At 38.9% G+C, this 15,710-nt stretch overlaps 1 protein-coding gene across 1 annotated transcript; it reads right to left on the reverse strand.

The window, feature by feature from the left end:
• Positions 1–1,610: 1,610 nt before the first annotated feature.
• On the reverse strand, positions 1,611–12,799 carry creb1b (cAMP responsive element binding protein 1b). The gene is made up of 8 exons (XM_003454909.5): positions 12,648–12,799; positions 8,633–8,745; positions 8,363–8,509; positions 8,152–8,252; positions 6,966–7,120; positions 6,088–6,273; positions 5,754–5,907; positions 1,611–5,468 (listed from the first exon to the last, which is right to left on the reverse strand). Exons 2-8 carry the CDS (start codon positions 8,735–8,737, stop codon positions 5,324–5,326), a joined length of 993 nt encoding a protein of 330 aa, XP_003454957.1. The 5' UTR covers positions 8,738–8,745; positions 12,648–12,799; the 3' UTR covers positions 1,611–5,323.
• Positions 12,800–15,710: the final 2,911 nt, after the last annotated feature.

Genomic DNA, 15,710 nt, shown 5'->3' on the forward strand with positions numbered 1-15,710 from the left:
TGGCTGTTTAATTAAATGTGAAACCGAAGAGTGAGAGGAAGACTTAGGGATAAAAAAAAAACAAAGCCCTGACAAATATTTACAGATGAATTCGTGAGCTGATGATAGATTTCCTTACAGGCCACTGAAACCAGTGTCAGACAGCTCAGACAGGATTCACATTCTCTGGTTTCAGAAACAGGATTCCTGACACCTCTCCCTTCTCACTCTTGGCTGTATGTGATAAAACAGGGAAACCACAGATTGTATTGAAATTTTGCTCAACGATTAAATAAGCAAATGACATAAATCATACACTAGTGGCAATCTGCCAGCAGTATGTGTGTGTGTATGTTGAATATTTTAATGTGTAAACATGAAATTCTAAGTACAAACAAAGAAAGCCATGTCAGTCATCCAACCCTATTTTTGCAAGTTCATGCTGGAGACTAAAAAAACATACTTCAGCAGACTTCATCAACTACTTTTTAAGTGAATACCCAATATACTTGAATTTACTTATAAATGGTAAATGGACTGGTACCTATATAGCACCTTTCTACTCAATTTTAAGTGCTTAAAACCCTTTCATTCTCATTCACCCAATTACACACAGTCATACAGTATTTTCTTTTCCCAAATCTATACTTAAGCACTTATATCTAACAATCACACACATACTCACACTCCTTAAAGATATGTCACAGGCAACTCAGGGTGGACACATGGACAGGAAGAGCCAGAATGATGACCCAGAGAGGTCAAACACACTGCACACTGTCTTCCTCCCCTCACCCCAACCTGAACCCGGCAGATGCCCCTCCCTGAGTCTGGTTCTGCATGAGGTTTCTTCCTGTTAAAAGGGTGTCTTTACCTTACATATAAAATCATCATGAACATCAAGAAAGCACATGCAAATAGAAAATACTGCAAAAGCACATAAAAAACAATGGAAGTGTTTTGCGGTGACGATAACGTGACAGAACAGCTGCAGAAGTGACAGATACCAAAACATGCAAAGGAGTGAGACATGCTGAAAAGAAGCGTAGGGTCATTGGTGTTGTGAAGGAGAAAAAGATCCAGGTAATGTGCGTTCTGATCGCATGACTATAGATAATTGGCTACTATTAGTTGTTTACTGCAGCTGTTCCATCAAATTATTTTCTCCCCTAACCACTTCCATTGTTTGTTTTTTCCCCCCTATATGCTTAAGTTACAATGTTACAAAGTTACACGTATTCCGGCTTGTTTCTACTGACTTTTGTTCCTCTTCTCTCCAGTACATACCTCCACCTTCACCTATCCAGCCTCTCTTTGAACTGCTCCCCACTCTCACTATAGATCACAGTATCGTCTGCTAACATCATATTCCTGCCTGGCCTGATCTGTCAACCCGTCCATCACCACTGCAACCAAGGCTCAGAGCTGATCACTGATGTAACCCCACCGCCACACAGAAACGCTCACACCTCACCCCTTTCTCGATGTCCTCGTATATGTTGAAACTTGGATAATCATGATTATTAAACTGACATGCTAACATTTTATTAGAAATAGAACACTAAATACAAGAAAATCAAGCAGATTAAAAATAAACACAATACAATTAATACAATTAACAATAGGATATATAATCTTCAGTATCAGTTTATTGTGACATAGCAAGTGTTTACAAAAGAGTGACATAATGCCAGAGTAACAGCACTTTGAAATAATGGGCTGGTATAGTTTTATAATTTGACAATGTTTAAACAAACAGTATTGAACGCTTCATCTGGCAACCCCGTCTATACAAGGTACCATATGATACATGGCATTTTCAATTGGTAACTTGCAAAATTGGCAATATACAAACTCATCACATTAAAAGTTAGAAAAAATGTCATTATTACTGTTCTAGAAATCCTATTTATATATACACACTTTTACACACATGGATATCGTTCTGTTACATGCACAAATGAGGCCCGTCGTTACAAATTATTCTGGCACACAAAAATCAAAACAATTGTCGTTTAAAAGATATTGTGTAATCACATCACAAAGTTGAGCTCACCATATCAAATCAACAGAAAAGAAAGTTATTACTAGATTTTTTTTTTTATATAAGCACCACTGGATGTTTGAATTACAAAGGGGTTGACTTTCTTGCATTTCCTCTCTGTCACATCGTAATGGCACTGGTATCTAAAAGTTGTCACTGCTACCAATCCCTGCACACACTGTTAAAGCCCTGGAACTGACCATGCATTTATTACTAAATACAGATTTTTAGCCCATTTATGGTTTTCTCGTTTGTCAGACTTTATCATCATCATCTCCTGGAGTGCAGTACAAGAACATTATTTATGACTTTACGAATTCTACAGATTGCTTTAAACCTCACTACGGGTAGCAAAACTGGGCCAAAGGGACCTCAAGTGCCTTGACACCTCATACATTTCTCCTCAGCTCATGACTGAGGTTTTGAAACTAATTTGTGAAAACACAGTTAAAATAATGTTAACTTAAGATGCATTTACAAATGATTTCAGACCAGTTTGTCAGAAGATTTCAGACAAACTGGAAATCGTGACTCAAAGTCCACACTCTGTCACGCAATGGCAAATGAACTAATTTCATGTGTAGATGAAGAGTGGGAAACATAACAAAGCTAATAAGTGGACCAAATGACTTCTAGATGAGTATAAAGATCACAAGCGTGAGCTGAAGGACATTTTTTAAATTTCCCTTTCTAGCTTTTGAAGTTTTCATGTCAGCATCTTTCCCACTAAAAATGCCTCAAACTTTTGATAACAGAGGATTCCAGTAATGTTCTGGTTGAAATGAATGAATGACTGAATTGACATAAGAAATAATCAAAACTGTGCTTTAATTTCTTGACTTAGAAAACCATTACCTGCTCGAGGTTCTGCTCATTTAGAATGATTTTCATAACAAATTTATTTCACAACAATATAACATTTGTTTTAACAGAAACAGTTGATATAAATATTGTACCACTGCTAAAACCCCCCACAATGTTCTGTTAAAACAAATAAAGCTTTCTTATGAAATACATTTTATTTTGAAAGTCATCCTAAACAATGGGAATAGGGTTCTCAAATTCCATGAGCATAGACAAAAGATATCTTTAAGAACCCTAACAAAGTTTTCCAATGACAAAATTATGAAACTGATATATCTTGTGGACCCCGAATGCTTTCAACAGACTCGCTTTTGTCTACAAACACTACTGATCCTAAAGAACACTCCAAAATATAACATCTCCATTAAAGGCCTTTTCTCATACACTAGCTGCCATGACGGTGGTAGGCCCGGTGGATAACATGAATACACACATACATTTCTTTCAATTATACACTGATATATGTTACAAATATGCAAAGTTGATTTTCATACAAGCCATAAGAACTTTTTTTTCATATCAAACAAACAGGAATACATGAGTTCTACACATGCTGTAGAGTCTATGTACAGTAATATAAAAAAATAAACACACAAATACATACACATATCTGTTCAAAAACCACACACAGTCCCACAAAGTGATCTCCTCTCGACGGAGTGTACATCTTCCCACGTTATTAGAGTTAAACTCATGTTACTGTAGCCTTTATCTTCTGTAGATTTCACCAAGGATCCAATCTGCTACATATCCAGAAATGACCCGCAATCTTATGGTGTCACAATTCATATTTTACCACCATTTAACAGACATTGCAAAATGGAAATAAGATTAAAAAACAAAACAAAACAAAAGTTAATTATTACTTTTGATAGTATCGCTTGTGTTACTTGGGTTTGTTTCCTTCTTTTAATCGTCTAAAATTTTGTTGTAAGAGCATTTTACTCACTAAATTAAGAGCATGCATTGGCAAATACACACAATGTCTAAAAATTTAAATTTTTCCTTAAGCTAATGAATAAAATGCTCCCAGAATTACTAGGAATCTTTACCAAAACTATAAAAACATAGTCTAGATTGTAACAAAAATACTGTACCCTTTAAAACAGTACTGCTAATGATCTTTCTGTAGTAGTGACAATCATCATGTTGAGAAAAAAAAAGCAGTGAATAGAAAATTGTAATATTACCATTTCAATATATAACACATACGACTGCGGCAATCAACTTTCTGCTTGCACCTACGTAGCTCCACTTTCTTCCTTTTTGGCAGTTGGTAGCATCATTAAAAATATTTAGAAAACAAAGAAGGATTGTTTGTGCCTAATTAGCTGTAGAGTCCCCTTTACAATGTGGTTCACATAAAGGAGTGGATCAAGTAGAAATTCATGTTTCATTCAAAGCCTTTAACTGCAACTGACTGGGTTCGCCTGGCACAGCAACATCTTGGCTATTTTCCAGAAAGTAAAAAAAATAAAATAAAATGTACAGCCGGAAAAATATCAATTGACAATTATATATATATGTCAATAAAAAAACAAAGACAACCAATGCCCCCCCGCCCAAATTCTTTTTAAAACAAGCTTTGTCTTCTTGTCAAAGTTTTGGCCAGTAAACATTTTGACTACCTTGAATGTGAAGTTGTGCCACTGCAACATAACCTCTTTTGGCAAGTTTCCATTGAATCACATATTAGGACACAGTAAAAATAGTTCTTGCCTTACAGTTTGACTGTATTTGCACCGGGCAAATCAAACAGCAAGCGACAGCTACGACAGTGACACTCCAAGGCCAGCTTAAAGATGGCATTATTGCTTACATAGTAAATGCAGGACTCTACGGGAGTCCAGTGAGGCCAAAAAATAAACTGTTTTTCAACAACTGAACCTTGATTAAGTACAAAAACAAAAAACAAATTTGAACTTGGAAGAGAGATAGTAAAAGTACCTCAGTAAACCATTATGAATGATTTGCATCTTCAAGTTGGCCTGGAAGTTGAACGTTTGTTTTACTCAAAAAACAAAGAAAAAACAAAACAAGCAGATATCAGGATTCCTTCTTATTGTCTTTTTCCTGTGAAGCAACATTAGAGTAAATGATATGGGCATCAGCCAAAACTATGACAATAAAACTCAGGCTCGTACACAAAGCAACATGTTAACCACTGTCATATGCTTGTCATTGCGATCTGTATTGTAATTGCCTATGAAGTATCATTTAGCACTTTTACAATTTTTCTCATTAGACCTTGATAACAGTACACAACTTTTGTTTTTTTAAATTTATTGTAATAACAGTCTTCTGGATTGAGCAATTTTGTGGGGGTGGGGATAAAGACCAGGCAAGGGCAAACTGGAAGGCCAGGTAGACAGAAACAGTCAAAGCATTTGAAAGGTATTGAAATGCTACTTGGCCCAGTGTGGTGTTCAGGAGCAACTACTCTGATTTATGGCAGTAAAGGTCTTTAAGGGCTTTAAGTTCTTCAATTAGTGTCTTGTTTTGGTTCTCCAGAACGGCCACTCGGTTCTCCAGACATTTAACATACTCCTTCTTCTTCCTGCGACATTCACGGGCCGCCTCTCTGTAGAAGGATAAGACACAATTTGGGTTTTTGTTTCCTTCTGAATGTTGGATTTGGTGGGTACTCACTGGCCTCCTCTCTAACACCTGCAATGTGAACACTTCTCAAATGTACCAAACTCTGGGCTGAAACATACTCACTACAGGGATTATATGAATCACTATTAACTTGCTATGAATACCCTGCGATTCCTGGTGCTTGCAGCCGTAGAAATGTATTTGAAGAAACTGCAAAGACATTACAAAACAAACAAACACAAAAACACACAGTCCTCCTTTTTTATACCTGTTCTTCATGAGGCGGACCTCGCGTTTTCTGGTGACCTCCTCAGTGGCACCCTGGGTCGGAAGAGCAGGGGATGAGGCCATGACTACCCCGGGAGCAATGGTGCTGGCAGGGGCTGCTCGGATCTGATAGGCCTGAACGTCACCTGAGGCAGCTAACAGGCAAATTTGACAGAAAGCAGATGTTTAATTTGGCCTCTTAATGAACCTAGTTAACTGTTTAACTATCATGTTTACTAACGATGAACATCCAAATGTTTTTGTCTTTGCTGCCAAAGACAAAAGAATGGCTCGAAGAATGGCTGTGCTCATGGATAATAGACTGCCACTCTTACCTTGGACCACCACCTGGTTGCTGGGAACCAGTATCTGCTGGCCGTCACTGGTCTGTGCATACTGCAGTATAGTGGCACCAGGCTGAGCTGCTGCTGCTGCATTGGTCATAGTCAGAGTCTGAAGGCCCTGTACTCCATCTGTACCATTATTGGCCAGCTGAATGGCTCCACCCTGTGTGATTGCAACTATTTGTTCAGAGAGAGGGAAAGATGACAGCGGAGGAAAATAAAAGGACAGAAAATACATTATAAATTTGTTTAATTCTTATTAAGGTATTGCCATTTTAAAATGTGGGCTTGGGTTTGGAAGCCATAAGAAAAAGTAGCTATGGTGACCTAAGGTAGCTCCTCAGTCTTCCCATAAAGAAAACATTGTGATGAATGTGCTGTCAAGTTGTTATCGTTTCTTTTAGAGTCTTGCGCTTAATCAAACATGAAGCATCAAACTGTGTTTCTGTGATGAACTCGCACAAACTGTTAAACATTTCTCGGACTGCCCTACGAACAAAAAAACTAGCTAAACAGGCCTGACTTATTGTCTCCTCTATGTGATGAATATGTGTAATATTCATAACTGCCCTTAACTCTCTTAACCCAGTTTAAGTCATTTAAAAATGCTTTAAACTGTATTGAAAACATATTTTAATACTAGTGTGATCTCCCTAAATATGTTTACAGTTATATTAGGTAACTTGAGCAGTAGTGCCAAATTTTTTGGATTACTGGGGAGATAATTTAATGCTTCACATGAAGTAATGAGGTTGATGGGTAAATTGCTTTATTTATTATAAATATTTTATATTTTAATTCCTAATTATATTCTTTTAATGACTAAAATAACTTAACATAATTTAATTACTGAGCCAAATGTCACTTACTGTATTGGCCGCTGCTGGTCTGGTAGATGGGTGTTGGGACAGTAACAGTGGTGATTGCAGGTGTGGCAGCAGCAGCAGATGAGTCTTCTTCGGCCTTTTCTTCCTCGATACGAGGGACAGCAGGTGCGTCAGACGAAAGGTCGTTCAGAATTTTCCTGTTAGGACACGCAAAAGTGGATTTACTGTCAATCCTAGTTATCCATATAAAATAGTGTATCAGCCTTAGCATGAGCGTTCAGTCAGGGCAAGCGAGACAGGCAGTGCCCTGTGAAATCTAAAAACAGACATCAGTTACCAAAGTGAAAGCAAACTCTCTCTTTAAACGTCAAACAGTGTTCTGTTCCATAAAGCATCTGTTATTGCCTATTTGTATCCTTCTTGTAAATATTTATGCAGTAATATTACATTAATACAATTGCTCCCATGAAAATGTAATTTGGTATACTACTACTACTTGTTGCATTACTTTTGCATTCATCTTATTTTTCTCATAATAAGAATTTAACAATATAAATCTGAGGCTACAAGGCCACACCAACACAAATCCTAATGTGGATGCACATATGATCTTTCACTTAGAATTTAGGTATGAAAACAAAGCTATCAGCACAAAGCAAAGGCTGCTGGGCTGGGGTCTGCATTTATTCAGTTTTAACATCACTCTGGGTTCTAGGCTAGGTTAACGTTAATACGCTGACTCTGCAGATGCTTGCAAGGAGCTTGGTTTAGCACTGTAATGCAGTTGTTTCTGTCCTGGATGCAGTTTACACTTTGCACTCGTTTTTTGGGGGGAATACAAATAAAAGAAATGCCCATATCCACGCTGTAGATACACCACACAACCTAAAATCAGCCGATTGTATTGCATGTGGAACCAATATGCAGGATTGATAAGCAAGCAAGAAGGAATTTAACTTCTGGGAACTACTTCTTGATTCCCATCCACAGCTAATGCCCTCATTGCAACTCAAGAAACCCAAACAAAAGCAGACCCCCAAGAAGAAGCACTTGCTACATTAAAATACTCACGTATGACAAATGCTCCTTTTAACTTTAAATAATAGTGGTTATATATCTGAAATTTACAGAGCCAAATGTAAATGGTTTAGTGGCCATCTGACAGTTTCCCCCCAAAGCTTTAGACTCATCTGTGGCATAACACCACTGTCTTGAATGTCTTACTTACCTGTATGAGGGGCGCCGTGACAGGATCTCTCTGCGCTTCTGAGAGTCGGTCACACTGTCTACAGACTCCTGCGAATCCTCGCTTTCTGCTATGGTGGAGATCTGGAGCATCAATCAAAAGAACAAGACATTCATCAACACTTCATGGTTAATGATCTTGTGCTATGGCTGAATAAAAAGACATTAAAACCACTGTACTGCTCAAGCTTCACCTGTACGGCTTGGACGTGTGGGGACTGGATTACAGATGGCTGCGCAGCCTGGATCACACCGTGGACCTGAACCGTCTGTCCGTTGGGCAGCTGTACCAGTGTTACTGTGGGACCTGTTGCTGAAGCATGTCCTGCTGTCATAGATACCTAAAATTCAGAGGTGATATGACTGAGCTATCACATGCATTTTAACACACTTCAAGATGAGCACTGAATGCACTGAAAGGAGGGGAAATTGTGTCAACATCACCATCATCACGTGATTGATACCTGCGCCAAAGTAGCAATCTGTGCCGGGGTGATCTGCTGGTTCTCCGTCTCAGTCACAGCAGTCTCTGCCCCCTGCTGAACCTCTGCTGCTGACTCCATCTTCATTGGCTAACCTGAGAGTACAGATTTGAATGAAGCTGTTAAAACGAAGCTTTTGGGGAGCTGCAGCAAACGACTCGCCAGGAGGACGACTATTACTGACTTATATGCTCCCTAACATCAGGAAAATAAAAAGGTGTCAGGTAACTACAGCTTAGAAGTGTAGAATATGTTTGAATTTAAACTTCCACTTAAATAAAAACACAAAACTGGATGACTCAGAATGAGTCACCAAGGAGTCAATAACAGTAAACATAACAACAGTTGACAACCACTGGCCATCTGAGTAAAGAGGTTTAAGATCATTCTCTTCAAAAAAATATGGCTTTTATGACGCTAATCATCAACAATAAAAGCTCCTGGAAGCTTCTTCTATACGTGTGCAACGTTCTGGTATTTAAAGCCCCCACTCCTTTACAATAAGCTGAAGGCATTTGTCGTCTTAATGTCTGAATGTAAACCCTGGTCACTTTTCTATAAAGGCAGAACTGCAATTACTTACTAGGTCAGACCTTAAAATAATTCTGCATGAATTCAAACACAGCATACCTCTGAGAGAATGGCGTCACATAGCTACTACTCTTCTGCTTCTCTACGAGTTTGTTAGCTCAGCAAAAGACGACTGTTTTGGGCAACACCAGCAATAACAGAAAAGCCCAACAGGGTTTTCAGCTCTCATGCTTTCAGTGTAGGGTCTGCCCCAAATAAAGACATGATTGATCAGGATCTAACAGCAAAAAAATCCGACCGTGTCCTCACGTCCAGGAAGGCAAGTTTGGAGCTGAGCAGTTAGTTGAAGATGAATCAAAACTGACATTCAGAACCGCTAATCAGGGTTTTTATTATTTTAATTCCATTAATATGTTTATGTATTAATACGTTTCAAACATACTACTGAGTGTGTTGTCACGTAACTTTGCCCCATGGAGGAAAAGTCAAACACTCAGCCGACTGCACAACTCAATCAATTTGTGCCAAATAACAATGTCGTGTCTGTTATTTGCTCACATTTTTGGCTTTAGTAAAGACAGCATCAGAAGAAAACAGAAAACTGCAGGAAAAATAGTTTCAGTGACTAAAAGTAACACCACATATCTGCTACAACACTTGGCACACATTCATATAACAAAAATTAACTGGATGCAGTGGGAAATGTTTGAATATTCATCCCCTTGGAAGGGTTGTTTTTACCATGTCATTACTCTGAAAAAACCCACAGACAACACTGCTTCGCAACAAGGCCTTGCTCTCCTGATGCAGGCACGACACGTTTTATCTCTGCTCTGTTCACAGAGTGAGCAGTGAGGTTTCAGTGTGACAGAGAGCAGAGCACCCTGTCAGATGAAAACTTGTGATCACGTGACTTACTGTTATTATATAAATGCAGCTGAAATCACAGCACAGCCAGGATTGTTGACATACGTCAAACGGTAAGGTATTCACAATAGCCTGACGAATCTCAATGAATAAAACCGAGAGGAGCAATAAGATAAAAGAGGCAGAAAATCATCTCTACACTCCAGTATTCTCTTTTATTCCACGGTTATTTCATCTGCTCTTCTGTTTGGGAACAGTTTTTCAATTTCAGTTTGAATGCATCCACAGATTGACATGCCCTATCCAATTATGACACGCGTATCAACGTGTCGCTTCACACTGTATTTGCCCCTGTGTGAAACGGAAAAATAACTAGCAAAGAAAGACAAAAACTCCTTTTAAGGACATGCTGCTGCTTGATTTTCTTCATGGTAGCTTCCATCATATTCAACAAAATCTGCAAAGCTTGTGACTTTTTGCTGATGTGTGACTTTCCCTGATGAGTATGACATTACACAGGCCGACGTCCTCCTTCCAACTGTAATTAAAAAAAGCAATTCCTTCATATACATGGAGTAAAAATCATCCTAGGGAAAATGTGGGACACTGTCTCAAGACGTGGGACGAGGGATAAGGAACAAAAACAGAGAAACATCTGGTCACCCGAGTGACAGAGGCTTAAAAAAATAACCAAATCACAGGTTAGGTTCTTCTTAGAGATTATCAACAATTTCATTTAATTTGTGTAATTCAGACCACGTTATTAGAGCTTCATCAACATCTTGATTTTGCTGCTGATGCCATTTTCAGGGAGTTAACAATATTAACCAATTGTGCAGGGAAGACAAAAAAATGCAGTTAAACATAAACAAGTCTAACTGCACATTTTATATATATCACATATAAGTAAAAGCAGTGTACTTTCAACAGTTTTTCTACAAGACAGAGAAATACTGCTGTAGTAACTGAAAGAAGTGTGTCAGCACAACTCTTTGGGCTTAAATTATTTCTGTAAAATTACAGAAAAAGTTCCGGGGGCTCACTAGCAAGACTGTCCTGTAATAAAAAACAAAAACAAAAAAGGAATTTCCTGTTTTTTCACATTACTGTTATTTAAATTAATAATTATTAAGTACTAAGAGCAGTATGAATGGGTGAACTGGCAGAACTTTAACAGTAGAAAAAAATCCTTTTACATTTAAAATTAAATCATTGCTTTTCTTCACATTTTCCAAAGCTGTTAAGGGGGCCGGGTTGGAGTTTTTGCCGTGCTAATTCGAGCACCTGGGCCTTATGTTTGACATCCCTGCACTAGACACTAGATTGTGCATCTGAATTGTGTTTTCATATTGTCTGCATGGGCAGGTTTTGATAAAGTTGTCCTTACAAATGTTTATGAAAGAAAATAATGTCCCAAACAATGGGATAGAAATTATTTTGTGATGATGCAATCTACTCCTTAACACATACAAAGTGAAACCCTTCCAGGGTAATTCCAAGGGGACACATGGGCGTGCCCCACTTCATCCTCAATAACAAACACACACAAACTGCTTTTATTTTGGAAAGGAAAATTATTGAAGTTCTTTTTTCTTTAATAAAATAAAAACGGTTAATGATCATGAATGGCATCTTGGGCTTCACTAACAAATCCTGATCAATTATCAGGAGGTCACACTTCAAACTCAACTTAGCTGCTCCTAACCAAAAGCCCCCACGTTAACTATGATTCTAATAACGGAGCTTTGGAGAGGTGATCCCCGCCTGACTTCAGGCGATGCAGCGAGTGTTGATCTGGGACGTGTTGTTCTTTGAGCTCCGTGATCTCACACAGTGCGTAGCTTCTCTCCGCTGCATGATTGGCTTTACACATTTCTCCCTCTGCTTTTCAAAAATCACTCGGATGCTCCGTGTGTGACAGCAGCGCCACATGGCCGGGTAACGCCCCCTCAACGCACGCCGATCAGATCCCAGGAGATGTGCCGCAATTTTTTTAAAAAGTAATGAGACCGCAGACACACAATGTGCGTTAAATCCACAGGCCCGTGGGTTATGTTTTTAACGGGCGACCAAACGCTGAGGCCTACGATGTCACATTTCTGTGTGCACATCGACGCAAAGTCAGAGCAAAATCACTAACGACGAAAGAGCGTGGATACAAATGGGTATGCAATCATACATGTAAATGTACATATAGACATATATAAGAATAACAATTTAGTCTTTCAAGTAACGGAGAAAAACGCAAATATCGTAGCTAGTGTTTTCAGTGCGCCTTTAACGGGGGGGAAAACAGCGCAAATCTTTGCGCAGAAAGCTCAGTCAGCTATAGCATCATTTACATGTGAGCGTATTAACAAAGCTAAAGTCCGACCGCCGTTTGTGGTGTCTTAACACTCTGCCCATCCTGGTTCACTAGCAAAGCCACACATTTGCTCCGTTTCTCCCAAACAGCCGCAGACTCCCCTCCCTCCATCCTGCTACAAACACACCGCGGCGCCATGATCTCTTTGTTTGCTTCGGGCCGAACCCGACCAGACCGACACTTTCTACGGCAGTGTCCCGTCTCTGTGAGCCCCGGACACCGCTTCGTCCTTACCGATACAGTCTCCCTTCGTCACTCCCAGGCCTCCGGAGCTCCACTTTTATTCTGGCCGACACGTAAGAGCCCGCGTCAGGCTACACCTCCGCCGCGTCACCGGGAACAACAACACGGAGATTGGAGAAGGACGAGAAAGCAGATGGCGACGCTGACCGGAAATGAACGAAGTACGGACGGAAAAGGCCGGAAAATCGCGAGGATGAACGGATAGCAACGACACCCTCGTGCCCCATGAAACGTCTGGCAAAATATCTTTAAAAAAACAAAACAATAAGCGGTTTATTTGCAATTCGGTAATTACATAACAAAAGCAATAAAAATCTGTCGGCTAAATCTGGTAGTCATAAAAGTGTGTTGTAAACGTGAGGGTCGCTGGGTTCATCTAAAGCCGTATACGACGAAGTATTAGTGGCCACACTGCCTATGGTAAGACAAGCTGCTTTTTATTTTTATTTATTTATTTTTTATTTTATTTTTTTTCTATGTTTTTTTAGATATATATTTTTTTAACGTTATTAATACAAACACAATCCAGTTAACTAACTTAACTTGAAAGCCCTGTGGTTTTATCTCAAACTTATTGGGCGCTCCTCAGCCTCTCAGTGGTCCCCAGTTAGTTGTATTGATTTGTTAGTTTAGTGGAGCTGCTGTTTTTGTTTTTTTAATATTTATTAATTTTTATCAAGTGCTGCGATTATAGATCACAACTTGTATTATTAGAAATGTATTATAACAAGGTTAAATATCTAACTTCACAGGGGATTCTTTTAAAGGATTTTAACTTGTTTTTCTTTTTGTTGCAGCTCCTGTCATATTTTTGATTTATTCATATAAACTAATGAAACCTCTGCTTGACTGTAACAGGTCTGTGCTTTTACTACCACATGGTAATATAATTATGTGTTACTGAATATTTCCTGGGGCACAATAAGTCTTGTTTCTTCAAGTTATATGGTTACTGCCTCCAGTTACAACTTTGTAACATCTCATTGTGATCGTCTGTTTGTCTGAAAGGGCCTGTCTGATGTGCTGAACTACGCCTATACACTAATTCGTTGGGGATCTACAAATTAGGAAAAACATTTAAAATGAAAATCTGCAGTTTTAACTTAAGCCCTTAAAATTCTATCTATATATCTATCTTCCATTTTCTTCTACTCTTAGCATGAGGATTACACTTAGATCCATTAGTTGTTCTGGTGTTTCTTGCAGTAAGTTTCAGGCAGGTCCCAGTGGGAAACTCTTCATGAATAGATTTATTCAAAAGATGAATGCTGCTTCTTGTACACAGCTGGAATTAAAGTCAGTGTCGGTACAATTCTTGCAAAAACTTTACAGCAGAACTAAAAAAAAAGAAAAAAAAAGAAAAGAAATACTACAGTATTAAACTTATCCTTACTGACACCAAAGCACAGTCTGACTCACAGTGATGGTGAAGATGCCCTGCATTTTATCACCTTTCACTTTCTTTGTAACCAAGAGGTACAGTGTACATCATTGTCACATTAACCAGAAATAAGTACATTGTAATGGTTTACTGAGAGCCTCTGATGAAATGAAGAAAAAGTTAAAGCTTTTAGCACACATAATGATTGTCAAATTATGACAACCCAACTTTTTGCTGTGAAAAAGACAAACTTGCTGTAGCCATTCAGAATCTAACCACAAGAGGGGAGCATAAGACCAGCTGAGCATGTGCACGAGTAGATTTTGCAGGCATTCAATCTGCTGGAAAACGTAAACCATCTCAAGTGAGAAGTTTTCAAGAGATGAGCCAAAGGCAAACAAAAGAGAGAGAGAGAACTTTGCAAACTTAATGTGAAGTACTTGCAGATTTTCTCTCAGGCGTTTATGCTAATGAGGAGACTGAACTCTAGCCTGGGACTCAAGAGGACACAGATCCAGTTTTACTACCTAATCACTGGGTTAGAATTTTAAGCAGCGTGTCTCAGGGTATGATACATAATTAAATCCTGCTAAAAAAATATTCTGTATCACACATCCAAGAATGAGCAAAAATATGTCAGCTAGATTTTTAAATCTTGCAATAAAAAACGTTCTATATGTAGAAATGAACAAATATGGCCATATCAGACATTACATAGTCAGATGTAACAGATAACTGTGATTTTCAATGAAGAAGAAATAAAGTGGATATGATCAGTGTCCAAGCTGTCATAATTAAAAGGCTCATGACAGTCAGAAATAATCAAATGTTAAACTTACTTTGGGCATATTGTCAAATTCTTAGGTGAAGTTGGAGAAACTGCTTTGCGACATGGAAAATACTCGCATAAAGAGAGGTGTAGATTTGTGAACTGACACCAGGTGGCAGTGTGATGAACAGATGTACTGATTTTTAATTATTATTAAATAATCCATCCATCTTCTTCTGTTTATTCAATTCAGAAGCTTATCCCAGCTGTCAGGTACACTTAGACAGGTCGCCAGTCTATCGCAGGGCCAACACAGGCAAATATACAATCTGTCATGCTCACATTCACACCTAAGGCCAGTTTAGAATCACCAATTAACCTGATATGGATATCTTTGGCCAGGGTGTCCAAACATGTGGAGAACTTGCACACTGCACACAAAAGGATCCGAAGCTGGGATTTGAACTCAGGATCTTCTTGCTATGTTGTCGTCGATTTTTGTTGAGACCTCATTTTGGAAAAAACGGGGGAACCTAGAACTTTTTTTTACCAGCAAAGTTCTAGGTTCAAACCTCCTCGTCAGCCGGGGCCCTTTGTTATGGACTTTGCATGTTCTACTAGTGCCTGCTCATTTTCTTCCCAGCACAGGCAACTGTTAGGGAAATGAATGAATCCAAGTTGGCTTTCGGTGTGGATGTGAGCAGCTGCCTCCCTGTGTTAGCCTTGCAATGAACTGGTGATTTGTTCAAGGTGTAACCTCCCTCTTTCCTAATAATAGCAGTGATAAGCTCCAGCTCTCTTCCCACCCCGATGTGGATATGAGGCTCAGAAATCTGATGGATGGATGTTTAGAGTAGACGATGAATGGTGCAAAGATTCAGAAGAAGTGAGGGATTAAAAATGC

This window comes from Oreochromis niloticus, linkage group LG16 (genome assembly GCF_001858045.2).
Source record: "Oreochromis niloticus isolate F11D_XX linkage group LG16, O_niloticus_UMD_NMBU, whole genome shotgun sequence".
Taxonomy (NCBI): Eukaryota; Metazoa; Chordata; class Actinopteri; order Cichliformes; family Cichlidae; genus Oreochromis; species Oreochromis niloticus.